A 27,786-nucleotide genomic window follows, 5' to 3' on the forward strand; every position below is an offset into this window, starting at 1 on the left:
TTATATGTAGGTGTGCGTCAGATGGGATTCTTTTTTCTACAATTGTATTAATTTGGTTATTCCCAGTTTGGAGGGTTGAGGTCAGGGAACCATATGTTGAAGTTTGGGGTGCTTGGGACCCCAACATACTGACACCCTTGGTCCTGCCTGAATGAATTTGACCCAAGCTTTCTTTTAGCCAAAGTAAAACCAAATTTATTAAAGATTCGCCATGTTGGGTTGACTGTTAAGAAGCCTCACCATACAGTCTAAAAGGAGACTAGCCAATGGAAAACTCACTCTGAAGACTAGGACTCCCTTGGCAGGTACCTTCTTACATTCAGAAACCCATATCTGTTCCCAAAGTCTAGTGATATGTGACTCTCCTCATAAATGGAGATCAAAGTCGGGAGCTTGAAGGGGGTGGTATATAGTTATTGAGAGGTCTTTTTTGAGCTTCTGGCTTCCAGTTTTGAGGGAGAGAAGATGAAAGATGCCAATCCCACTTCAGGTTGCTGAATGAAAAAACTTCTGGGAAAAAGCTGACATGAGAAGAGTTGGCAATTTCCATTATGTTTCCTAGAGACTTTGGGAAACTTCCTCTTGGGTGAGATCCGGGAATCTCTTGGTTAAGCTGAGTCACCTTACTCCTAATGGGAGAGTTCCTTCACTTTTTATTGTCCAATATATATTCTTCTGTGTATGCTTTCTCTGATTTCTGTTTTGCCATGATTTGAATAACAGGTTTCTTATTGTATTTCTATCAGCGAGAAGGAGTCAAGTCTAGAATATAAAACTTGGGCTCCTCCTTTCTCCAGTAATAAAGCAAGGATCAGAAGTTAGCTGGAATCTGAAAATCACATCCTCTAGGCTAATAATATTTATGAGAGCAGATATAATTATTGTTCTCTCTTTGAGGAGGGAAGAGCGTTAGCCTCCACCTCCTGCTTCCCCTCCTGGCAGGAATTAAAACTCTCTCTTGGAGAAGGGGTGGGTGGGAGGGAAAAAGAGCCTAGAGACTCCCCTCAATGATAACCCTCATTGTTAAAAGGTGGAGATGTGCGCGCGTGTGGACAGCCTTCTACACCCTCATGAATGCATAAATATTAATTCTGATTTTGCTGGCTTTAATCTGGGTTATTTAATATCTTTCCATATTCCTTAGCATTTATCACAGTTGCATTTTTAATAGTTTTAGCCATGGGGATGCCTCTGCTCTGGCCCCCAGCTCTAAGATCATGCGTCTGGAAGCCTCCCAGTCTCTCAGCAGGCTCCTGTCCTGTGAGAAAATTTTCTCTTGTTGCAAAAACATGCCCTTGTCAGAAGAGATACAGGGATACTGGCCCCAGAATTTCTGTCCAAGGACTCTCCTAACGTCCACGCCTCTGGCAACCAAACAAAAACTGTCTTTTCTCCCTTGTTGTATGGTATCCAACAAAGTTATGTATGCAGACTCGCCGTATTTTCCCATGCACAAGTTACAGGTGCCTTGCTGAAGTCCCTAGATTGCCTAATGAGCATCCAGGGAATCTTCCCCGGTCCCTTTTTGATGGAAGCCCCGCACCATCCTCACTAGTTTTCAGGTTCCAACACACCTTTTCCACTTGACCAAGAGGAAGTTTGGGGGTGTGAATTCGTTCCAGGTGACGTTGCCTTGGCATTCTCGGGGTCCCCGCACCCCCAAACCTCTTCAGAAGAGTAACGCCTCTTCTTTTAGATGTATGGTGAAGCATCATGAGATGTAGCTCTATCTTCAGCCTTCTCTCAAAATGCTCTTGTGCTGCTTTATTTTGCCAGACCGCCGTCCCACTGTTCCTGGAACAACTCAACAGTAAATTCTGAACTGGAAAACACCTTAGAAGCCATCTAGTTCATAGGAGACACGAGTTCAGGTCCCAGTTTCACTCCCTTGTTAGCGGTGTAATTCTAACGAAGTCACCGCCTCTCTATACTTTAGCTCTGTCCTTCGTGAAAAAGCAGTCAGTCCACACATAGCTAGTCCTTCTCAGTTACCCTCCTGCTAAGGGCGAGGACATGTCATCATGACACAACGTAGAATTGGAAGGGACTTTGGATCATTTAATCGAACTCCCTTATTTTAGAGAGGAGAAAATAAAAAAAAGTCTTCTGGACTCCAAATCTCGGTTTTTTTTCCATGCTGCAGAGAAGGCACCAATAAGGCGTGTACCTAGAGCCTTCTGGGAGTCGTAGTTCCTGGGAAGAGTGGACTCGGGCCACGCCCCTCTGGGTGCGCGCGCAGCTGGGTTGCCCTCAGTCTCACGCTGCCGCAGTGTGCTAATCCTCGCGGGGGAACACGACCTACAGGTGACCGGGGACCCCGCGGCTGGGAGAGCTGCCGTGGTCCGAGGATCGCTCGTGGCGGGCTGTCCGGCTGGGGGAGGGGTGCCGCGTCCGAGGGGAGAGCAGCTGGAGGCGCATTCCGCCTGGGGTTGTGGTTTATTTTGCCCCCGCTTGCTTTCCGTACTCCGGGGCCGCCCCGGTGTGTACCCGGGCCGTTCTCAGCCTCCGCTCGGGACCTCCTCTCCCTGTGGGGGAGGGGGCGAGAGAGGCGCCGGCCGGGGGCCCTGGAGGAAAACGAGGGAGAAGGGAGAGAAGGGGGAGAGGCCAGAGAGGGGGAGGGGGAACCTCTGCCCCCCCGGGCGGCGCCGTCTCCTTCCGGCTCTGGGGCTGAAGTGTAACCTCCCGTTAGGGCCGCCTTCGGTGGGTGCTTACAGGAACCTTCCGTGGCTCCCCAGTCCTTCCTCTGAGCCTGTCACCGGCCCCCTCTGGCCTCCAGGATCGAACAGTTAGGTCCACGCCTGGCGTCTAAAGCGCTTCCCAGTCCGCCCCTCCCCCAGCCTCTCCCACGTGGGGAGTTGGCATCAGCCTGGCACCCCCGGGTCTGTGCCTTCTTACACTCTCTGGGGGCAGCTAGGCGGCCCAGTGGATAGAGTCACAAAGGCCGCCTTGGACTCCCAGGCCTAGCCGTGAGACCCTGGGCAAGTCACTTAACCTCTGTTTGCCTTAATCCGTTGGAGAAGGAAATGGCAAACCACCCCGGTGTCTTCGCTAAGAAAACCCCTTGGGCAGTATGGTCCACTGGGTCACACAGTCCAACACGACTGAACCACAGCAATGCACTGAATTCTTTCCTCACAACACCCTGGTCTCCTTGCTGCTTCACTTCCACACCATTCCTCATGTCCAGCCTCCTTGGCTCTTTATAGCCTTTTCACTTTTTTATAAAATATAAATTTTTATAATATTTAATTTATGTGTATAAATTATATATAAATATATAAATAATATTTATATAAATTTTTATAAAATATAAATTTTTATTTATTTTACTTTATATTCACTTTTCACCTTTACTACCTTTTCACTTAGCTGGAATGCCCTCTTCCTTCCCCCTGCCCCCACCCTTTGCTTTCCCTGGTTTACTTCAAATCCCAGCTTCTGTATAAGGCCTTTCCTGATATCCCTCAAGTGGCTAGCATCAGTTCTATACTTACCTTGTTTGTGCACGGCTGTTTTCATGTTTGCCTTCTACCTTAGAAATGGAGCTCCTTAAGAAGAGAAACTTTTTGCAAGTCTTTACAGTTGCCTTTCTTTAAATTCCCAGTTCTTATCAGAATGTCTGGCATGTGATCAGCTCAACAAAATGCTTACTGATGGACTGACTTCCAGTGCAAATTTTGGAGCTAGATGCTGGTCTTAAAATAATTAAAATAATTTGATAATTTATCTCTGCCCACAGCAAACTTAAAGATTGGGTGTAGGTGACCAGCCTAAATCTGAAGAGAACTTGTTCTTGAGCCAGAAGGTGGATTTGAAGTCCAGGGTGACAATCCTAGATGGAGAGATGCCAGCCCCAAATAACGTAATGGCCGTTTCTCTGAGCCCTCAACATGAACAAAATAGAGATGAGTTGAGGGAACAGGTAACCACCTTACAAAGAAAAACATTTAATCTTGAAGCATCTCGCCAGAACTTTAGATGTTTTTCATACCCAGAGGTAGCTGGACCCCGTGAGGCTGTGAACCAGCTCTGGGAACTCTGCCGTCAGTGGCTGAGACCAGAGATTCACACGAAGGAGAAGATCCTGGAACTACTGGTATTGGAGCAATTCCTGACCATCTTGCCCAGTGAGATCAGGATTTGGGTGAAGTCACAGCATCCGGAGAACATTGAGGAGGCTGTCGCTTTGGTGGAGGATTTGACTCAAATACTTGAGGAGGAAGGTGAGAGCTGTAGAAGGTAGAGGGAGAGAGCAAAGTCTCTTCAGGATATAAATGGGGAAAATAGACAACATAGAGGGACACTTGGAGAGGAGAAGGTCTCTGGATGGGTAAGGTTCAGGAAACAACTATCGTTGAGAGAGTATAAAGCAAAAAAAAAAAGAATGAGAGAGAAGGTTAGGATGGAGACCTGTGGTGGTTGCATGTGCCTTAGGTGGAAACTGAGAAGGATCAATTAAGTAGAGGAATGATACATTAGAAGTGATGCACAAAACCCAGGAAGAGAGAAAATCCCAGAAGAGATTGACATTGTTAAATACTGCATGAGGAGGTCAGGAAGGGTGAAGACTGAGAAAAGTCCATTGGAATGGGCAATAAAGAGATTTTTAGTGAAAAAAAAGTTTCTTTACTGGATTTAGCAAAAAAAAAAAAAAAAAAAGATTTATCAGTGAAGAACAATTTTTGTCAAGTGGGTGGGATGGAAGCCAGACTTCAAGGTAGCAATTGGTATAGAAAACTTTCTAGGAATTTCACTGTCAACAGAAGGAAAGATATATAGCAATAATTTTAGGGGATAGTAGGGTTATGTGAAGATTTTTTGGGGATTTAAATTGGCAAGGAAGAGGGCCAGATTATCCTTTGAAATCAGAGCAAATGAGGAGAGAAGGGGAGATACATACTTTTGAGGAGATTTGAAATGTGAAACAGGAAGAAGAAAATAGAATCAGATAGCCTCTGTTTTTTCTGGGAATTATGAGGCAGGGTCTTCTGTTAAGAAAAAGTAGGGGGTGGCTTAGGTGTTTTGAAAAGAGAGATTTGGAACACTCTCTGTGGGGAGTGTGATAGTAAATTGTTAGGGAAGAATTGTTAAAGGCTACATCTGTAGCAAGAGACTAAGTTCAGATTTAATGACACATTTTTAGTTGACCTAGTCAGAATTGTTGTTTGAATCCTTTTGACATACAGAAGCACCACAGTAGGAGCTGAAAAGACACATGGGGGAAATACTCCAGGGCTGGGTTTGGAAAGAGTTGAGTGGTAGTAAGGAGAATGGGACATGAGATTCAAGGATCAAGGACAGTAAACTGGCTAGCTAGATAGGCAAGATTTTAAGGGGAAGAAAATGAGACCAGAACAGGGATAAAGTAATCCTGTGAAATAAAGGAGGAATAAGAAGGATAGAAAGTGGTGAGGTTAGAGAATAGTTAGAAGGAGTGAGGCACAGGGAGATGTGGAAGCAGAGGAAGTTAAAGGAATTTCAGAGTTGTGGGTTATGGCGGCAGAACCCCTATGGATGATGATGAAATCAAGGACCTGACTACCTGTGTGTGGCTGTGGTTGAGTGAAGATTCAGATTATAGAGTTGCTAAGGTGGATAAACTGAGGGAAAGTAACCAAGGGAACATCAACATGTGAATGAAAGTCGTTAAATATAAGGACATAGGGTGTAATAGAGAGGAAGACTGTGAACCAGGTACTGAGCTCCTTGAGAAAGAAGGATGAAGAACCTGATCCACTGCAGTAATAGTCACCAGGATGGACATGATCGTATATCTGGAAAGAGTGAACCTCAGAAGAGGAGGTATTACAGAGTGAATGTAGTAGGCATGCCTGGAAGTGTCAGTGAGAAGTAAGAAACATGGCTACCGATTTTCCTGACCCAGTGTGTCAGGGGACAGGGCAAATGAGAGAAGATACATCTAGTATAAGTGTGGATGACCAGGGATGTAGGGTGTTCTGGAAAGAAGTTTCTGTGATTTCAAAGATTGGATGGGGCATGAAATTAAGTTTAATGTGAGGTTTAATATGTTAAAAATAGAATGAGGCTTCAAGAAGGCATGGTGGGAGGATGAGTAGAGTGGGATTAGGCAGTATAAGGCTACCAATGGTCCGATAGGAGGGAGTGGGTAATGATAGTGTTCAGCAAGAAAAATGTGTGTTTATCATGCTTTAATTAATTTAATTAATCCTTTAATTGCCTGTGAGATGAGTGAAGCAGATATGACTAGCCCACTTTTACTGATGAGGAAAACTAAGGTGTAGTGTGATCAGTTGACTCACTGAGGTTTATACAGCTAAAAGTGATTAAGCTTGATCTTGATTCCAGGTCCCCTTACCCTGAGATTGTGCTATTCTCACAAGATACTACTTGCTATGTAATAAATAGAAAGTACTATGTTTTCTAGGAAGCAATTTTTTCAGTAAACTGATTGATTCTGCATCAAATTGGAGATGGAATGATGAAACTAGTTCATATATCTTGATTTTAAAGCTGTCTTTCTCTCCTTAATCAAGTCAACAAGCATTTATTCAATGCCTATTTTTTCAGTACCAGGCATTTGGCTAAGTGCCAGGGAGACAAAGGAAGACTTTAAAACAAAGAGTTCACTATCTAATTGAGAGACAACTTGCTAACAACTGAATACAGAAAGATTATATATATATATATATATATTATATATGTATTGGAGATAATCTCAAGAGGGAAGGCACTAGCATTAAAGGGGATTCTTGCAGAAGAAGGGGATTTTAGGTAAGACTCGAAGGTAGTCAGAGAAGTCTGAACGTAGGGTTGAGGAGGGAGAGCATTGGATTATGTGAAACAGTGTGTGAAAGTGCCAAGAGTTGGGAGATATCTAGTCTTGGGTGAGTAATAGCAAGAAGGCCAGAGTCATTGTATTATACAGTATGTAGAGGGAATAAAGTGTGTGTTCGTCCTTCATTGCTGAAGAAGACCACGCCATCAGAGAAATGATGACATGACTTGCACTTGACTTTGTTTTGAGTGAGGGAGGGCTGTGCAGGTCACCAGCCTCACTTCTTCTCCAGAGCCATCTGAATCCAGTGACCAGATATTCATCAGGATGACTGGAGATGACCCAGGATGAGGCAGTTGGGGTTAAGTGACTTGCCCAAGGTCACACAGCTAGTGAGTGTCAAGTGTCTGAAGTGAGATTTGAACTCAGGTCCTTCTGACTCCTGCACTGGTGCTCATCCACTGCACCATCTAGCTGCCCCAAAGGTGAATAAAGCATAAGAACACTGGAAAGGTAGAAAAGGTCTAGATTATGAAGAGTTTTAAAAGCAAAACAAAATTTAAAATTTTATCTTAGAGGTTTGAGGGAACCACTGGAGTTTATCAAATAGGAAGTGGGGGGTGACATGATCAAACTGCATTTTAGGAAGATCAAATTGATAGCTGGATAAAAGATGGATTAAGTGGAGAGAGAATTGAGGCAAGAAGATCAATCAGAAAGGTACTGCAGTAGTGTAGGCATTAGAAAGACTATTTCAGTGGACAAGTCCTTAAAGACCTGTTGTCATCAGAGGGACATAGAGGCAAGGCCCCATGTGGCAATACCATTTGCTTTGAATTTGTTATATCCTGGTCACTGATTATTTTTCCATTCTTTTGTCTACCTAGCTCTGATTTCTCAGAATTCTTTTCTCCAAAAGGGAAGCACAGAGAAGGTGGGAGTATCTTCTGTGTTACCAGTAGCCAAATTTCAGGTGAGTTGAAATATCCTTTGTCTTTCCTGCAGTGCTCTCTTGGGTCGCAGATGGATACTTTTCCATTCTTTTGCCCTATGGTATTTCTTCCCAGCAAAGACCTGCCCAGAGATGCAAATTCCTGTTGTTTTTTTCCAAATAAGTTTTTATTGGTATTATTTGTTTGCTACATCATCTATAGTTATTCCAAGAGAGTCACCTCATATTACAAATAGTATTTTTTGAAGAGAAAAAAAGGTCAGCATATCTACTCAGTGTATTGAAAAAGTCTGAAGTCATGATGGATCTTCCCCAGAACTCCGTGAAGGTGGTTTGAAGCATTCTCTCATATCTCCTCGTTTGAATGATATTTGAGCTTTATAATTTCTGTTGCATTCACTTTTGATTTTTTTGGTGTTCTTTCTGTTTACGTTGTTGTAGTTATTATGTATATTGTTCTCTTGGTTCGGATTTCTTCACTCTGCATCAATTAATGTAGATATTTCCGTGCTTCTTTGTATCCATCGCATACTTCATTTAACAATTTGTTTGGCCATTCCTGAATCTACTTTGTTTCCAATTCTTTGCTATCACAAGAAGTGCCACTATAAATATTTTGGAGTAGATGGGGATTCTCTTCATAATGATGGTTTCCTGGGGGTATAGCCCAGTAATAATGGTTCATAGAGTGTGAACATTTTGGTCTATTTGCATAATTCCAAATTGCTTTCCAAAATAGTTATACCATTTAATAGCACCATCAACAATGTTTTAGTGTGCCTATCATTCTACAACCCCTTTAACATTGACTGTTGCCATTTTTTTTGTCATTGCCAATTTGCAGGGTGGGAGGTGAAACCTCAGAGTTATTTTGATTTTCATTTCTTGTATTAATGGTTTGGAGTATTCTGATGTGATTGTGAATAATTAGCAGTTCTTTTGAGAACTGTCTGTTCATATCTTTTGACCACTTATTTATTTCAATCTTACATATTTATTGTTAATCAGTAAACATTTATTAAACTTCTACTATGTGCCAGACACTGTGCTAAGCATTATTTATATACATTTGATACCTAAATCTTATCAGAGAAATTTGACATAAAGATTTTTTTCCCCATTCAACCACTTCCATTTTTATCCTAGATGCACTAATTTTGTCTGTGCAGAAGCTTTTCAATTTCGTTTTATCTTTTGTAATTACCTTTATCTTTTATTTAGTTAAGAATATGTCTCCTACTCAGAGCTGTGAGAGGTATATGATTGTTTCCCTTCTAATTTTTAAAAAATATGATTCTTTATATTAACGTCATATATCCATTTGTAATGTATTATGGACTGTGGTATAAGGTGTTGGCCTAAATCTAATTTCTGCCAGACTGCTTTTTGGTTTTCCCAGCAGCTTTTGAAGCTTTTTTTAATGGAATTTTTTCCTAGGTAATTTGTGTTTTCTATTTTGTCAAAACACTATGTTTTTGAGTTCTGTGGTTTCTGATTCTCCCTTTTTAATGTGTTCCTTATTTTTATCTTTTTTTTTTTTAACAATTACCAGATAATTTTGGTTATTGTTGATTTTTAATATGGTTTGAGATCTGGAAGTGCTTTCTTTACATCATTTCCCTTCATAGTCTAGATCTTTTGTTTTTCCAAATGCATTTTGTAATTATTTTTATCAAATTCCATAGAGTGTCCCCTTAGCGATCTGGATGGTATAGTATTAGAAGGGTTAATTGACTGTGATGGAATTGGCATTTCTATTATATTGGCATAACCTTGCCATGAGGCCTGAATATTCTTTTTGCCATAAGTCTTTTGTGGGCTTTTCTAAGTTGATCCTCATATATTTTATGCATTTTGTTGCTGTTTGTAGTGGTATTTGCCTTTCTGTTTTTGCTTCTTGGTGATCTGGCTTAACTTGCCAGTGGGTTCAGATTCTTCAAGGAAGGAGAGGCACCCAGAAATACAGACTATCACAACTGTTTATTAGCTTTACAAGGAAAGCTACAGGGGTGGGAACAGCTGGATGGGGTGGGACATGCACACACCCACACCCACACCCACATGCACACGCACGCACGCGCACACACATGCACATGCATGCACGCACATACACATTCACACACACTCACATTCACTCTCTCTTACTTGCATAATAATGGAGGGGCAGTGGCCTGCATGGGAGGATCGAGAACACTTATCCCCAACAAGTCAGAAGAGGCCTTCTTCTCATGTCTTATCAGCATTTGTACTTTTGGAACCTGGCATTTTATTCCTTAACAGTTAGATCTGAGAGAAATGATTATTAAATAACAAGTTATTGTTATCCCTGAAAATTTTACCCCACCTAGACTTACCTTGTTGGAGTTGTTGTTTTACCCAATTAAAAAACCTTACAAAGAATTTAATCTGAGGTGAGTTATAGCCATTATATATTCTGCTCAGGCAGATTTGGGAAATGAGGTAGATCCTTTGTCTAGATTGCTCAAGACTGGGGATGATTTGGAAGTAAATTATGTCATCCCCCCAGCCCTCCATTAGAGTAGGTCCACCTTATTCAGAATCAATTGCCATCCTCAGGAACATACACTCTTCCAAGTGTTGAGTACTTTCCTTGAGGGGTCAAGTGTCAATAACCCCTTTTATTAATTATATGCTAGCAAGATTAGTAAAATGATAAACTACCCAGAAATTATGTCTCTCAAACTTTTTATATATCACAGTTCTGTTTCCATCTCTGAGACTGGATTATTTAAGATTTTTTTCTGATTTTCTGATAATTTGAGTACTTTTTATTGATCTACTTCTTTCTTTTATGTTTTCAGTTTCATTACCCCAACCTGTGTATAATGCTTTATGATTATTCTTTTTATTCTATTTTTGTTGTGATTTCACTTTGTTCATTTACTATTTTATTGATTTAATAACCTCCTTTTTAATGACATTAGCTAAAGATCAATGAATTTTATTAGTATTTTCAAAGAACTAAATTTTAATTTTTATGGTTTACATGTTTTTGTTTCTAATTTATTTCTCTTTCTCTTCTAATTTTTAACATTTCCTCTTTTGTGCTTATTTTAGGCCTGCATCATGAGCTTCATTATTCTTTGGAACACATTATTCCATTTCCCTCCTACATTTTCTGGTGGGTGCAGAATAGTTTTGTACTATTTGACTTTCCTTTTCTTTGATTTGGATAGCCTTTTTTCCTGATGGCTTGTAGAACTTGTTTCTGAACTGAATTGTTAAAAATGTCTACTATGTGTCTTGGAGTTGGCAGGTTTTTTTTTTCCCCCTGGAGGGATCCATTCATTTTTTTAATTGGTATTTTATTTTTTGGTGCTCAAAAGGGTGGTTTTCTTGAATTACTTCTTGCATTACAGTGTTGAAATTTTTTTGTCTTGTGGTCTTCTGGGAGACCTGTGATGCTTCCATTGTATGCATCTTGTCTTGGAGATCAGTATGTTTTGCTTGGGTAGTGAGCATATTGTCTTTTAAGGTTAGTGTTTTTCTGCTTTTCTTCATTTAGATTGTCCTTCACATCTGTGTATTTATATTCCCAATTAATTGTTCTCTCTTTTTTCTTTGTTGAGACTTGCCATCACAGATTTAAGTTTTGCTATTCTGCCCATTATTTTTGTTAAGTAAGTCATTAATTCTGCTCTCATAATTCTCATTTCTCTTTTAAATCACTCAGGAGCAGTATGTTGTGGTTTTGTGTTCTCCTCAAATTCCATAGGGTCCTCTGTCTCATCAAATGTTGGATGGTTTCCCTTTGTTTTGTAGTACTTATTCATCCTTCTGCTGTTACTGTTTCCTCTGTTGATTTATATGCTTATAATATAGGTCTTTGAGTTTTCTTCTTCCTGAAATCTTTAGTAATATCAGTGGGGTTTTTTTCTCCTTATTTTCCTCTGATGCTCATTTTTTGACTCCTTCCCCTCTGATAGTGGTTTCTGATCTTCAAGTATCTCAGCCTCTTACCACACTGGACAATGAACTGTTTACCAGCCTAGATCTCTGCCCCAAGTGACTTTGAGAACTGACTTAGCTAGATACCAAACTCTTTTCCTTAGGCTTAATGGAGTTCTCCTGTGCCCCTCCTTGTCTCAGTGTCCTGTCCTTCTCCCTCTGTCCCTCACTACTCTGGTCCAGCACCAGCAGAGAACTCTCTGAGGCCCTGGGAGGAAAGGTTTTGTGGGGTATGAGGTTGATGCTTTTTCCACCATGCCCTTTTGCTCTGCCCTTCTGCAGAGATCTTTTGCAGCTCAGAACGCTAGTGGTATAGCAGTACTTACGTGTTATAGTGCTGGCTGGTTTTGCAGCCTGGAGTGCCAACACAACACTGGCTATTGGTCATTTCCTGAGCAAACTTCTGCAGCTTTTCTTTTTTGTAATCTTTTGGATTCTGGGTGTTCTCGACCATGGAAGTTTCTTTATCTTTGGCAGATAATTTCTGTTTTAGAGAGGTTCTGGATATAGGAATCAGAAAAAATATCTTCATGTTGTTGGTCATGTGATTTAAACATTTCAAACTTCTGTTGTTGTATTCCATTAAGTTGGACCTATGCTGAAGATGATGGACCCTATAGGAAATATTCCTTTGTTTTGCTGTGTTTTCTCTTCTCTACCCAACTTTCATTTATATCTATTATGTGTTTATTGTAGTGGCAGTCATTCTGATGGATATAAAAGGAATATAAACACAATCCTTAGAATCAAACAAGTTATAGCCTCATTGTAACAAGAATACCACAAATGGGAGAAAAGGAAAGTAAGCGAAGAAAAGTACATAACTAAATCCCATAATGCATAATCCAGAAAGGAAGTGTTGTCATTTTAGGAAGAGGTCAAGAGTGGGTTGCAATATAGGAAACTGATTATGAAGAAATGTTTGTATTTTACTAGGATAGGGAAATAGATTTTAAGTTAAAAGAATAGAACACACTGAGAAGATAAGGAACATGTTATCTGTAATAATCAGTGTGAATGTACTTTCCTGGCTAGAGCAGGTTTATAAGGTTTAAATAGTGGGAGCCAGGTTTGAAGAGAATATTGAATATTGGCTTGAGCAGTTTGAATTTTATTCAGGGGTCAACGGGTAGTGTTTTAAGTTTTTTTGGGAAGATATTTGAAGGAAGGAAAGGGTCAATGTGAAAGAGTCAAAGTCAACTCTAGGATTTCTAACTTTACAGACTAGAAGAATGGTATATGTTGTGGCCAAGGCTATGTCTGTAGGCTGACTATAGAGCTATGTCAGAATGTTAGGAATAGATTGGGCTGCTTGTTCCCATTTCTGGGCCATGTCCCTCCCATGCTCTGAATTCATTTTCTCTTGAATGGAGAGTGAATTGGGAGCCTCCTTGCCTCAGGAAGCCTCAGTTCGGCGTTGATGCTGTCAGTCTTCCACTTACGTTGTACATCATGATAAAAAGATTTTCTTAGGCCTCTACACTCTTTAGACAGTTACTCTCCACAAATTTCACATATTGCTAGCTTTTTTGAAGAGAAGAAATCTGTTTTTTTTTAAACTATGAAAATAGGGAACAGGTAAGAGAATCCATTAGTTTTAGTGTGGTAGTTATCCAAGGTCAACTTCTTAGAGTGAAAATTACTCCAACCAATATTCTTGGAAATGTAACTTTAAGTTACCTGGTAGTATTCAACCCAATTTCTGAAGAAACAAGGTGTGTCTAGTAACTTTTCAATAGTTACAATTTCTAAGAAATTTTTCAACTTGTTTTTATGGATTGGACAGTGACTTGAAGCAAGTAAAGAATAGTCTTCCTCCTCTCCCCCTTCCCTTTGAAATCCCTGGGTTATGTGAGTAATTCTAGAGTTTCTAAAGCACTTTGAAAATGTTAAATCACTGTATATAAATATGAGCTAGACAGCTTTAGTGCATCATAGTTGGGGGAAAGGGAAAAATCTCCCCTAACACTTTGAGTGGACCCTCTGTGATGAGCTCATGTGAGGACATAGACAAGAGTCTTAGGGAATAGCCCAGTATGAATGGATTGTGATCTGCATTGTTAGGTTTGGATCTGCATCCAAACAGATGAGATCCCAGAACCATTTGAGTACTATTATAATTACAATTATTATCATGAGAATTTTCTTTTTTTCCCAAAGATTCACTTGGTTGTGACCAAGGCAGATGGTGAAATATTAGACTAGCTGGATGCTTTTTGCAGAAAATATCTGATTGAAACATTTTCATGTAGATATTTAAAAATATTATAATAACTAATCCAATTCTATTGTTGAAGAAACTTCAAGTCATATAATCATTTGTTGGTAAGAATTACCAGTATCTCTTCATCCTACTGAGTTATGAGTTAAAACTCGCAGTTCACATTTCTGTCACCCAGTCTCAGGTTTTGGTGCTCTATCAGTGTGTAACCAAAACAGGTTCTGAGCAGCAGCCTTAGTATCTTATTCCCAGTTGACTTTTACTCTTCTCTACCCTTTCACCTCTTTAAAGGCCTTCCCAAAAAAACTTAGAACTCCATCAGAATTCCTCTGAGGCCGAACTTTTCTATTCCTCTATTCCTGGATGCCCATACTATATGTTTTTTTTATGCCTCTGTATTATCAGTCTCTCTGGTCTTATTACCCTGAACAAGAATTTTTCCTTGTCCTTGTCCAACCTCAACCACGTTGTCCTTCTTTGGTTGGTCAGAGTCAGTCCCCCAACATCAAAAATGACCACCTGTCAGATTTTATAAAATATCATACTGGGTTTCCATTTTTAGAACACACTTGTTTCTGTGACTTCAGTCTGGTTCAAATGCCAGATTATAGAGCCCTATCTACTTAGCTAGATTTATAGTCTTCCTGATCAAATGAGATAATACTTGTAAAGCACTTACCATAATGCTTGGTACATAGTAGGGGCTATATAAATGCTCATTTCCTTCTCTTCCTTTTCCTCCCTCCCTCCCTTTTCTCCAGTTCACAGGGTCTTATATCTCCTTGGTCACCTCCATGTGCCCCTTCCATGTATAGACAAACCTCTGTCATCCCTATTGGACCATGTTAACCATGCTCCTTCCTAGTCTATCTCAGCCTTCCTCAGTTTATGACATAGGCTTCATAGTATATAAATATGAATAAAGAAACGAAACCTAAATAATGGGTGTCAAACATTAAAACTTTACATTTTAGTCAAACTAGCCTTCGGTTTTGTTACTTTTGTTAAATTCCATCTCTTACCTGCATATCTTTTCACAGGCTGTTCCATGACTGAAATATTCTCATTTATCACTTATAGTCTCCAGAAATTTGTAGATGCATTCAAATTTCAACTCAAGTGCTACCTCCTATAGTGTGCCTTCCCTGGTCTCTCTGATTGTCAGTACTCTTCACATTTATTCCCCCCCTCAGTTATTTCTTATTTTTTTATTACGTGTGTTTTACATTTATTGTCTTTAATTTTTTACATTAACAAATAAATTCCTGGAGGGGAGGGATAGTTTTTTCCTATGCTTGTATCCTTTCCCCCTAGCAGAGTGTTGGTACTTAGTAGTAATAAATACATGATGAGAAAATTTTTCTAATTAGACAATGTCTGAGATTTGTATCTTTATTGAAAAATGAACAAATGAATAATCTTCATAGTCTAGTATAATCACTACATTGTATTCAGTTAGAAATTAATATTTGAAATAGGATTGATACGTCTCACATAATATCATAAAATACAGCTTACGATGAGTTTTGTTAAATTGGTAGCCTTATGGAATTTGGAAGGAAAGCATGAATTAATTTTTCACCAAGTTAATAGCATTGTCTACTCTGTGCACCTGAGGATCCTTCAGCAAAATAAGCAGTAATGCTGGTTATGAAAGGTAGGTTCCTATTGCTTAACAGGGTTCATTGGTTTAAAAAAAAAATTCATTCTTTCAGGTTTGCCGTAAAGAGTTAAGTAAAATTATGCACATTATAGATAAACAAAAGATTCAGGATCAGTCTGCAGGTTAAAATGTCTATTACTTATTGTATCCCCTATTCATTTCTCTACTTCTACCAGCTTCATTTACTACTATTGTAATGGGAGCTTATACCCAGCAAGCAGAAATGTGTTTGCTTTTTTAGGAAACCATCACGTTTCAGGATGTGGCCCCAGACTTCACTTGGGAAGAGTGGACACAGTTGGACCACGGTCAGCAGGACCTCTGTAGGGATGTGCTGATGGAAAACTATAGCAACTTGGCCTTTATTGGTAAATCTTTCCCTTCTGACTCCCATTTTTCACCTTGGAATGTTTTTGCTTTACTCATTATTAAAACCTATATAATACCAGAAGTACTTAGCTTAATTTTGTGTTGGCTTGCAGAAACCAGAAATTTTTAGTTCATTTTGGGTCAAACTATAGGATTTTTCTTTTCATTCTTCCCTGGGTAAAGACCTTTACCTTGTAGAACTAAAAATGGAGCAATTTCCCTTCCTCATTGTTATCCCTGATAATATCCTTTTCCAATCCTCTGCTTCTCTCTGTCCAAGATTTTCTGCCTGGATCCTAATGCAGATACCTTCAGGAGTGGAAGATTTGTACTCTTCTATGAATAAGGACTTAAGTGTCTTTCTGAACTGAAACCAGCTCTGTGTTCATTTTCTGTATAACTTTTAAAAATCCATTATTGGATATGCTTCTAAAATCTTTTGAAGTATTCTTTGAGTCTCCTTGGCAAATTTTCTCTTCCATAATTATTTGGATCATATTCTGAAATGACTCCTTCTCTTGTGTGAGTGTCCATTTTGCTTTTCTTTTCCATGCATAGGACTTTCAGTTTCTAAATCAGATGTGATCCCCCAGTTGGAGCATGGAGAAATGCCATGGTTGCTGAGGAGTGAAGCTCCAAATGACACCTCTCCATGTAAGTGAATGAAAAACTATCAAATGGAAATTAATAACCAGCTTCTGCTCAGATGGTAAGTCAGGGAGAAAAATATTTTTAAAATGTTACTCTAGCAACCCCTCCTCAAAACTTTATAGATTTTTGGAAAAGGGGTGAAGCCAATTGGTTTGAGCTTTTGTATTTATTTTCTTTATCAAGTATTTTTATTTTCTTTATCAACAAGTAATGTGTGCCCAGTGCCTCAAATCTCTTAGCATTCATTCCCAGGACCATAGACTTAGAGCTGTAAGGGATCTTAGAGGCCAGCCCCAACTTTCTCATTTCACAAATGATGATGTTGGTGCTCAGAAGTTAAGTGACTTTATTTTGTTTGCTTTCTTTAAATTCTGAAACCTGTATTATATTATGAAAGCTGCATTTAAAAGTCATGACTGGTTTCTCTTATTTAAATCCAGGGATCTTGAGCAGAATCACAGAATATTTACTTCAACTCATATTTGAACAGGAATCCCTGCTGTAATATGGCCACTGCCTGTAGTCCAGCCTTGCTTGAATATTTTTCATGAAGAGGAACATGCAGCCTCCTGAGTCAGACCATTTTATTTTTAGTGAAAGAGTTATGGTTAATTTATAGATAAAGTATAAGGGTATTTATTTAATCTGACAGTTGTATGAAAAGTATGGTATAATAGAGTCCAAGGGTCAAGTTTTCTGTGTTTGTAAGTTCTGGTTAGTTTTCTTGTATTATTTCTTGCATTATGGTATTAAAGTTTTTACTTGTATTCTTGGATACCTATAATTCTTTCTTTTTTCCCTTAGTGTTAGAGCTTGGATTCCAGTTCAGCTTTTTTACTTCTAAATCTCATCTTCTTGCTGAGAGAAGTGATTTTTTTTGTGCTGTATTAATAAGAAATTACTTTTTAAAATCCTATTTTTGACCCAAACATGAGAACACATATACAGAATAGAAAAAAGGACCAAAAGCATATCATAAACTTAAATATTAGAACTTAAATACAAAGTTAGAAAGAAAAAAAGCATGTCATGTGCATAGCAGAATATGAGAGGATTGAAACTATGTAACAATCAATTTTCATTTCAAGAAAGCCTGTATGATAAATAATATTGTGTTGTAAATTGTCCATCTTTTCTTTGCTTCCTTGTGAGTTCTTTTGTTCTCTGCTTTGCATTTTTCTACTTTGTTCTTTCCCCCTCACCCCTCCAGAAATCTACAATAAAGTTTAGATATATTTCTGTATAGCTGTAGATATATACATACACATATACATACATATGTAAACATTTACTTTCCCAAACATATTCTGCTCCTGATCTTTGTTTTTTACATTTGAGTAAATCTCTTGTTTCCTCTCCCTTCTGCCTCCTCAACTTAGCTTCTACCCATTACTTTGCCCAACTATTACTTGCATATCCCTCTCCAAGCATCCCTCCCCTATTCTCCCATTCCCATAAATATAAACATTCTTCTATACTCCCCTTTTACCTATTCCCTCCCCCTCCCCTCTAAAGATCCCTCCCTTGTCCTCTTCCCCTTCCCTAGAAGACTTTTGTACTCTTCTAAATATATATATGTCTTGTTCCCTCTTAAACCCATTCTCAATGAAAGTAGGTTACCAGAACTACTACTACTCCTCCCCCATCTAATTCCTCTGTATCATTTCTTCCTCTTGTACCTCATTTATATAAAATAATTACTCTTTTTTAGCTGTTCCTAAATGGTTTTACTTTCTAAATTCCTGTCCTATTCAGGTTTTCCTCAGTCTTACTTATGAGCTACCAAGTTTTTAATAAGAATCTTAGACATATATTTTACATTATATATGTATATATATAAAAATATATATGTATACACACACACACACACACACATTCACCCATAAAGTAAACAGTCTGTCCTTATGAATCCCTTATAATCATTCTTTGGAATGTACCTTATATTTCTCTTGGTTCTTGTATGTCAAATCTTCTATTAAAATCAGGATTTTTTTAACAAAGTGTTTATTAAATGTTTGTTTTTTTCATTCAGAATAATACTTAACCTTGCAGGGTATATTTTCAGCCAGAGCCCCAGTTCTTTTGCTCTTCGATATATTATATTTGAAGACCTGCAGTCCTTTAATGTCTCTGCTGCTAGGTCTTGTGTGAGTCTTCTTGTGGCACCACCATACTTAAATTGTTTTAATCTTGATGCTTTTAATATTTTATTCTTGGGCTGGGGGTTTTGGAATTTGACTGATATTCCTATGAATTTTCCTCATAGGATCTCTGTTAGGTGGTGATTGATGAATTTTTTCTATTTCTACTTTCCACCCTTGTTATAATGCTTCAGGACAAGTTTCTTTAATTATTTCTTGTATTATTGTATCAAGATTTTTTTTTTTTATCATAACTTTCAGGTAGTCCAATTATTTTTATATTTTCTTTTCTTGAAAGAAAATATATATAAAATATATATTCTCCAAATCTGTTGTTTTTCTTATAAGATGTTTCACCTTCTTTTATGTTTTTTCATTATTCATATTTTGATTAATTATTTCTTGATCTCTTATAATATCACTGGCTTCACTTCCCCCAGTTCTAATTTTCAGGGTGCCATTTTCTTCCTTAAGATTCTGGATTTCCTTTTTCTGATTGGTTAAATTTCCTTTCATAAAGTTCTTGTTTTTCTTGGATTACGCTTATATTTTTCTTTAGTTTTTTTCCTCCATCTCTGCCATTTGATTTTTAAACTCTTTTATAAGGTCTTCTAAGAATTCTCTTTGGTCAGGTGACTGTTTGAAGTTACCCTTCAGGAGTTTCTTTACTTCAGTATCCTCCTCTGAAGATGAACCCCAGTCATCTCTGTACCCATAATAGCTTTCTAAAAGAGTCTATGGATTCTTTCTCCTTTGCCTGTGCTTTTTTTTGTGGTCATAGCTTGATTTTTGTAATCACCTCTAGCCCTGGGATATGGGAAATGGTGCCTCTTGCCCAGATCTTCAGTTCTGCCCTCCTACCTGGAACCAAAGCCAAATCCCCAACCTCCTGTAAGTGCCCACAGCCAGGGGCTTTCTGCCTCCACTGAGCATGTGCTAGATCTTTCTCACCCCCACTGCTCTTTGCAGCACAGCAAGGTCTGACATTCCTTCTCAGCAGAGGTTTTTTCAATCTTCCCATGGCTTAAATGCCCAACTCCCCTCACTCTCCTGGGGCTGGGGCTAAGGTAGCCTCTCAAACCAACTAAACCCAGGACTTGCAGCTTGTTGTTAAAAGGGACCCTAGCCTGGAGGTGTTTACTCTTTATAGGGACCAAGTGTACTGGGATTTTTCTACTGACCTTCTTAAATTGTCCCGGGAGACTCCGGTTGTGCCCTATTCTTATTTATCTCCACTTTAGTTCACCCTGAGGTGCTATTTTTAACTCTTTTGTGGGGGAAAATCTTGAGAGCTTGGAGTTTTCTGACCTATTCCACCATCTTCCCAGAATCCTCTAATCCTTAAGCTGTCTGTACACATCCTGTTTTCTTTTTGCTTCTCTTCTTCCAGATCATTCTTTACTTCTCTAGATGTGCATTTCTAATTAGTTATTCTCATTTTTGTTCCTTTGGTAGAACTTGCCACCATAGATTCAAATTTTTCTCTTCTGTTATTAGTATCTTCCTTGCTGGTTTATCTGCTTAGCTCAAGGTCTTTAATTAGAATTTTCTTCTTCCTGAGATTTCTAGTAATTTCAGAATTTTTTTCCCTTATTGCTTACTTTATGACTTCTCTTCCTTTGATTGTGGTTTTCTTGAATGCTGAACCAAGCAACTGTGTCAGCCTCCTCCCTCACTGGATAATTCACCATTTTGTGGCTGTATTCTATGCCCCAGGTGACTTCTGGGAAGATAGAACTGGCTCCAGATAGATGCTAGGCTTTTTCCCTCAGTTTTTGTGAAGTGATATACAGTCATACACTTGTCCTGCCCCCGTACTCTTTGTTTCTCAGTTATCTGACTGAGCTCAGAGTGTTGTTTCACTCCTGACCCAGCCCAAGCAAAATTATGTCTTTTTGTTTTCCTCAGTATGATGATAAAACTTGTATTATATACCTCACAATGATTCTGTGAGGAAAGTATTTTGTTGTTATTAAAGAGGTTGTGGCATATGAGTTATTTCAAGAGATATTTTTCGCATTTTGTTAATCCATTACCATGACAGCAATTTTCTCTTTTCTGGCTAAAGATTCATTTATATTCTTAAATTTCTTTCAGACAAAGATACTGTACCTGAAGCCACAGAGTCAGATCCAAAATGTTCTGTGGAAGAATCATCTCAAGAGACAATAATGGAAAGCACTATATCCTTGGATCCTGAAGTGGGCAGTGAAACCTTTGAATGTCATGGCTCACTAGAAAGACAGCAGGACCACCAGGAAACACATTTGAAACAAGTAACAATCACACATGAAGAAACTGTAAATAAAGCTAGAGACTCTGAAACTAATCAATTTGGGGAATATTTTGTTCTAAGATCAACCCTAGTTACACAACAGAGAATAAACAGTCTTTATATCAATGATTCCCATGGAAAGACCTTCAGAGATAATTCAAAACCAAATAAATGTCAAAGAATCTACGTAGGGAAGTATAGATTGAAGTATAAAAAATTTGGGAAAGACTTCAGCCAGATTTCACTGCATAATGTGCATCATGCGAGTGATTCTGAGGAGAATTTCCATAAGTATAATGAATGTGGGAAAGGCTATGAAAAGTGTGAGAACCTTACTGAACATCAGAGAATTCTTTCTAGAGAGAAACCTTATAAATGTAATAAGTGTGGAAAGGCTTTCAGCCACATTTCACAGCTTAATATTCATCGTTCTAAGCATTCTAACCATAAGTGTAACGAATGTGGGAAAACCTATGACAAACAGGCAAACCTTATTGAACATCAGCAGATTCATTTTGGAGAAAAACCTTATAAATGCAACGAATGTGGCAAAGCCTTCACCAAGATGGCACACCTTACTCAACATCAGTTTACTCACAGTGGAGATAAACTATTTAAGTGTTATGAATGTGGAAATGCCTTTATCCAGAGTTCACAGCTTAATATTCATCAAATAATTCATTTTGGAAAGAAATTTTACACGTGTAATGATTGTGGGAAAATCTTTACCTTAAGGACAAATCTTTCTCAACATGTGAAAATTCATTCTGGAGAAAAATCCCATAAATGTAATGAATGTGGGAAAGCCTTTTCTCTAAAAACAAATCTTTCTCGACATCAGAAAATTCATTCTGTAGAGAAATTCTATAAGTGTAATGACTGTGGGAAGATGTTCAATATGAAGACACAGCTTTCTCAACATCAAGTAAGTCATCTTGGAGAAAAATTCTTTAAACTTAATGGCTGTAGAAAAGTTCTCTCTCAGGAGCCAAACCTTCCTCAACATCAAAAAATTCATTCTGGAGAGAAATCCTATACGTGTAACGATTGTGGGATAGTCTTTACCAAGAAGGCTTACCTGACTGAACATGAGAGGATTCATTCTGGAAAGAATCCTTATACATGTAGTGATTGTGGAAAAGCCTTTACCCACAGGGCAAACCTTATTCAACATCAAAGAATTCATTCTGGAGAGAAGTCTTATATATGTAATGTTTGTGGGGAAACTTTTCACTTGAAGACAAACCTTTCTAGGCATCAGAAAATTCATTTTGTAGAGAAATCTTATAAATGTAGTGAATGTGAGCAAGTCTTTACTAAGAGGACATGCCTTACTGAACATCAGAAAATTCATTTTGTAGAGAAATCTTATAAATGTAGTGAATGTGAGCAAGTTTTCACTAAGAGAACATGCCTTACTGAACATCTGAGAATTCATTCTGGAGAAAAATCCTATAAATGTATTGAATGTGGGAAAGCTTTTAGTTGGAGGACGCACCTTACTCAACATCAGTGTGGTGGAGCAAAACCATTTAAATGTAAGGAATGTGGAAAATCCTTTGTCCAGCAGAAAAGACTTGCTAGACATCAGAGAATTTATTCTGGAAAGAAATCTTGTAAATATAATGATTATGGGAAAATCTTCACCCCTGGGACAAACCTTACTCAACAACAGAGAATTCATTCTGGAGAGAAGTCCTATAAATGTATTGAATGTGGGAAAGCCTTTAGTCGGAAGACACAACTTATTCAACATCAGCTTAGTTAGGAAGATGCAACTTATTCAACAACAACTTTGTTATAATGGAGTCAAATCACTTAAAGTGTGATGTATATGGAAAAGCCTTTATTCGGAGCACTTGTTACTTCACATAAGAGGAATGCTTTATACATCATAGGCATTTAATTAATACTTGTAAATTCAAGTAAATTACAAATGAAGTAAGTTAAAATACTTTGCTGAAAACTAAGTAGTTTTCTGTCTACAATATTTCTTTGTTCTGCTGGTCTTGGTGCCCTTTTAAAAAAGAAAATGAGTTAATCTGTTCTTGATAAAACCACACCAACTTTCAAACACCATAATATTTCCCTTTCTGCCTTACAAACCATCCTTTAATAATGTCTTCTCAGATTTTTTCCAGAAACAGACGTTGGGTCATTTTACATTTTTAACTTTCTGGAAATTGCTATGCTTATCCTTTTCCAATCCTATGGCTCTTCCATGCCCAGAGTTTTTTGTTTGTTGTTTACAAATTATTGATATTGGCTTAGGGAAGTGGGGCAGGGAAAGGAATAAGCATTCATATAGTACTTACTATGTGCCAGGCACTATACTAAGCACTTTACAGATGTTATTTGATGAAACAACCGTGCAAGGTAGGGTGCTATTATTATTCCCATTTTACAGTTGAGGAAACTGAGGCAAACAGGTTAAGTGATATGCTCAGGGTCACACAGCTAGTAAATGTTTGTGGTTGAATTTGAACCCAGTTTTTCTTGACTCCAGACCCAGTGCTAGCTGCCTTAATACTCATGTGTCAGTTCATTTAGCATCTTAGATTGTAGTTTAAGTGCCTGATAACTAAAACTAATTGAGATACTGCCCAGTTATCTTCTATTATCTTAGAGTTATCCTCTCTACTTGCTATCTCTGCTCTTGCCCCTGAGTACACAGATTTTCCTCCTTGGAAAAGGAAAATGGGAGCAAAATAAGCAGTAAGTAATTCAGGTAATTTATTGCCAATCTCAGGTCATTCTGGGCTTCAATATACCTGAGACACCTCTTCTAAGACTGCCCTACTCTTTGTATTTATCTTCAGTTACTTATCCTAGCTCCCATCTTCTATACTTGCCTTTTTAAGAACTTTTGAGAAAATGTGGGTAAGAGAGTGGATACTGTGTTGGACCTGGAGTCAGATAAACCTGAGTTCAAATGATCTAGACACTTACTATTTATGCGACCCTGGGCAAGTTATGTAACCACCACCTGTGTCTTATTTCCTTAAAATGAGGATAATAATACTATCTAAGTTCCAGGGTTGTGGTGAGGATGAAATGAGATAGTACTTGTGAAGTGTTTTGTGAATCTTAAAGCACTTTATAAATGCTAGCTGTTATTATTAACTAGCTATTTTTTTAAAAGGAATTTCAGTGATAAATTCCCCTGCATATATACCGATCTGTGCAGACAGTTCTTTAGATTTCCTTTTTGTATCTTAATTTGATATCTGTGTCTCATCACTCATAAGCTGACTTCCTTTGCTATGCATTCAGGCTATTCTTTCTCTAAACCCTTTGAAAGCTGCATCAAGGGTACACATCACTCTGTCTGGCTCTAATTTCTAGCATCACAGTCTCTAGGATTCAGTAGCTTCTTTCATCCAAAGTTCCTGTCATTTCTGTTTCAGCAATTAGTTCTTTCTTATTGGTCAAAATTATTTCCAGAATACCAATGCATTTCCTCTTCTCCTCCCAGAATACCAGTCAAAATGTCCAAAATATTGTTTCTTCTACCTTTTGAAGGTTGAAATAATTATCTAGGCAAATCACAAGTTTATCAGAGATGTACCACTTGGACAAAATATAGATTATTAGGAACTCTTTTATCACTTGTTATGCCTCTGTTCCAGGTTTCTAATCTTTCCCAAATGTTCTATCTAATTTCTCTCTGTGTCCGGTGAAATACTACTTAGAATGTGCTTAGGTGGGACCTATTTTCATTTTTGTTCCTCAGTATCACAAGAAAGTGCTGTTTATGAAAAGACATGCACATGCACACACATATTATTACTGTTAATTTACATTATGTATGTGTGTGTATGTATGATATATATACACACATACGTGTGTGTGTGTGTGTGTGTGTGCATGATACCATTCCTGGCCATATATCCTAAGGAGGTCAAAGATGGTTCACATGATGTGACCAGGTTTCCTTAGCTAATCTAAACATATGCCCTCTGTATCATTTCAGTTCATCCAGTGACTTTCAAGGACATCTAAACTGTTGAATTTTGTATAGTGTGGTATCATTGTACCACCATGGCATTTTAAATGGGGTAGGGTAATTTGATTTGACTCAACCTTCATTTATTATTGAAAGTCCATTTTACATTTATGTTTATGTTTAAGCTCATATTTATGGGGTAGGTCACTTTGGGCTGGATCCAGAGCTCCGTTGTCCTTCAGAGCACATTATTCTATTCTCTCCTGCATTTTCTATTGATGCAGAATTGAAATTCCTTTGTATTTGAAAATCTCTCTAGTTGCCTACAGAATTTGTTGTATCTTAATGGAATTGTTAGATTTGATGATTATGTGCCTTGGAGTAGCAGCCTTTTTTTTTTTTTCTGGAGGGAATCTATGGATTCTTTGAATTGTCCTTTGTTTTCTGTGTTCAAAATTCTGGGCTATTTTCTTAAATTATTTATTACATTATAATGTAATTTCTTACATTATATAATTATGATATTCAAGTTTTTTGAGTTATGTTCTGGGAGACCTATAATCATTAAATTAATTGTACCCATCGTGTCTTTGAGATCTATATATTTTGATCAAAAGAACACGTTTTCTTTTAATGTTACTGCTTTTTACTTCTCTTCTTCTAGATCACCCTTTGTTTTTGAATTCTCAATAAGTTGACTTCTCTTTTATTTCTTTGCTGAGACTTGTCATTATGGATTCAAGTTTTTCTACTCTTGCCAGTTATTTCTGCCATGCAGGCCATAAATTCTGCTCCTACAGTTTTCATTCTCTTTTAAACCACTCAGGAACAGCATTCTGTGATGTCATACTCTCCTCAAACTCTTCGGGGTCACCTGCCTCATCACATGTTGATTAATTTCCCTTTGTTAAACTTTATTCATAGATACCTAAACTCATTTACTATATTGTGATGCCATATTTATTTTTGCTGTTAATATCTTTCCTGTTTATTTTTCTGTTTATGCTCAAGATCTTTGAGTTTTCTTTCCTGGGAGATGTTTGGGAATTTCAGTCTTTATTTTTATTTTTTCATTTTTTCCTGTTCCTCACTTTCTAACTCCTTCCTCTATGGTGGTAGTTTCCTTGGTGGATAGCCCTCAGAGTGTCTCCACCTCTTCCAATGCCAAACAGTGGTTCGCCAGTGAAAGGGAGGGAGGGAAAGAATAAGCATGTATTCATTACCTACTATGTGTCAGGCACTATGCTAAGCACTTTAAAAACTTTATCTTATTTGAGTCTCACAATAACCCTATGAAGTAGATGCTGTTACTGTCCCCATTTTATACTCAAGGAGACTGAGGTGAACAGAGGTGAGTGACTTACCCAGGGTCATACAGCTAATAAATGTCTAAACCCCAATTAGAAGTCATGTCCTCTTGACTCTAGACCTAATTCTGTGTCCACTGCACCTCCAAGGTGCCTTACCTGTTAAATTTTCCACCCTGACTTCTGTAGGAACAATTGGCCCCAGCTGGATACTGTACTTTTTCCTCCTGGCTTCATAGAGTGCCATGTGGCCTCCTACATCTAGTATCCTGTCCCATTGCCTCTGTACCTCAGTTTTTTTGGCACAATTATGCAGGATTGCTATGCTGATGATATTGAAGCCTAGACAATTTTCTGTTATTTGGAGTTTGGATGTCTATGGCATTGGGAGGAGAGGGTGGGTAAGATAGAGAATTGAGCTGTATTGTGAGCCCAGATACTGTCCTGTCCTGTTCCCTCTCTTCCTCCACTCTTCTACAGAGGTCTGTTGCAGCACAGAATACTGCTGGGGGTCTGGTTATCCTGGCCTCAGAAAGTTTCTGTAGTTTGAATCTCTCTGGCATTGGAAAGATAGGGAGGCACAGGGTCAAGGTGTGAGTTTGCATTTTTTTTGCAAGCGCCTAGGTCAGTTTGACTTCTGCATCTTTGCTCCCAGGAACATGATGGGCAGTGGGGGAAGGGGTTTTGATTAAGATAAAGTAGGCATTAAGTTCATGGAGTTTTTCCCTGAGTTCTTGATATTTTAGATCAGTAATGTCAAAATCAAACGGAAATGGACCTGTACGCTACATGTTGTCTTAGAAAACCACGAATTAACATTACTTAACGTTGTATTTTGTTAAGTATTTGCCAGTTACATATTAATCTGGTTCAGACTGGACTGATAAACTTTTTAGGCTGCGTCACACTAGCTGTGAGTTTGAAACCTCTGAACTAGACCGATGGAGACAACTGAAATTGCTTTATTTCTCATGCATAATTTCTGTTTTGGAGATATTTGGGTGATTGTGAAGATCCGTGAAGATGTCTGATCCTTTTTTTTTAGTTGTGACTCAGAAGTCTACAATTTCCTTTTGAAGTTCACTTTTATCTCAGCTATTTTTCTTTTAGCAGTGAAGTTAGCTGTGTGTTAAATTTTCAAAAATTTAATTAAAATTTTTTTGTGTACTGACTTTCATCGTTTTGATTCTATTGTACTTCTGTGTTGCCTCTGCATGTTAATGCTTATTATTTGACAGTCCAAATTGAACATTGTTATATACCTGTTGATGTTCAAGTGAAATGTCATTGCTCTTACTGTAGCATCTTTATTTGCTTATCCATTTTGCTGGTAATTGATTGTTAACACATGTTGTTGCTGTTATTCCTGTTTTTTGTATAATTCTTTTTGCTGATATTTCATAAATATCCGTTGTTTTGAAGTTTGACTAAATTATTTTCATTTGGTGATTTGCCTTTTGGTAATACATTAAATGTTGGCATTGTGAATCAGTATTGTGAAAATATAAGTGTGACAATGAATTCTGTTGCTTGAT

General features: G+C 38.1%; 1 protein-coding gene across 2 annotated transcripts; it reads left to right on the top strand.

The window, feature by feature from the left end:
- The first annotated feature begins 2,204 nt into the window (after window positions 1–2,204).
- On the top strand, window positions 2,205–27,772 carry LOC140497274 (uncharacterized). 2 transcript variants are annotated; one of them, XM_072598039.1, is made up of 6 exons: window positions 2,205–2,304; window positions 3,740–4,223; window positions 7,645–7,730; window positions 15,804–15,930; window positions 16,490–16,585; window positions 20,821–27,772. In XM_072598039.1, the coding sequence occupies exons 2-6, from the start codon at window positions 3,845–3,847 to the stop codon at window positions 22,764–22,766; spliced, it is 2,634 nt and encodes an 877-aa protein (XP_072454140.1). In that variant the 5' UTR covers window positions 2,205–2,304; window positions 3,740–3,844; the 3' UTR covers window positions 22,767–27,772. The 2 variants fall into 2 exon arrangements, with proteins under 2 accessions (XP_072454140.1, XP_072454141.1); XM_072598040.1 differs by lacking the exon at window positions 2,205–2,304 and having other exon boundaries at window positions 3,290–4,223.
- Window positions 27,773–27,786: the final 14 nt, after the last annotated feature.

This window comes from Notamacropus eugenii, chromosome 3, assembly GCF_028372415.1.
Source record: "Notamacropus eugenii isolate mMacEug1 chromosome 3, mMacEug1.pri_v2, whole genome shotgun sequence".
In the NCBI taxonomy this organism is placed as follows: Eukaryota; Metazoa; Chordata; class Mammalia; order Diprotodontia; family Macropodidae; genus Notamacropus; species Notamacropus eugenii.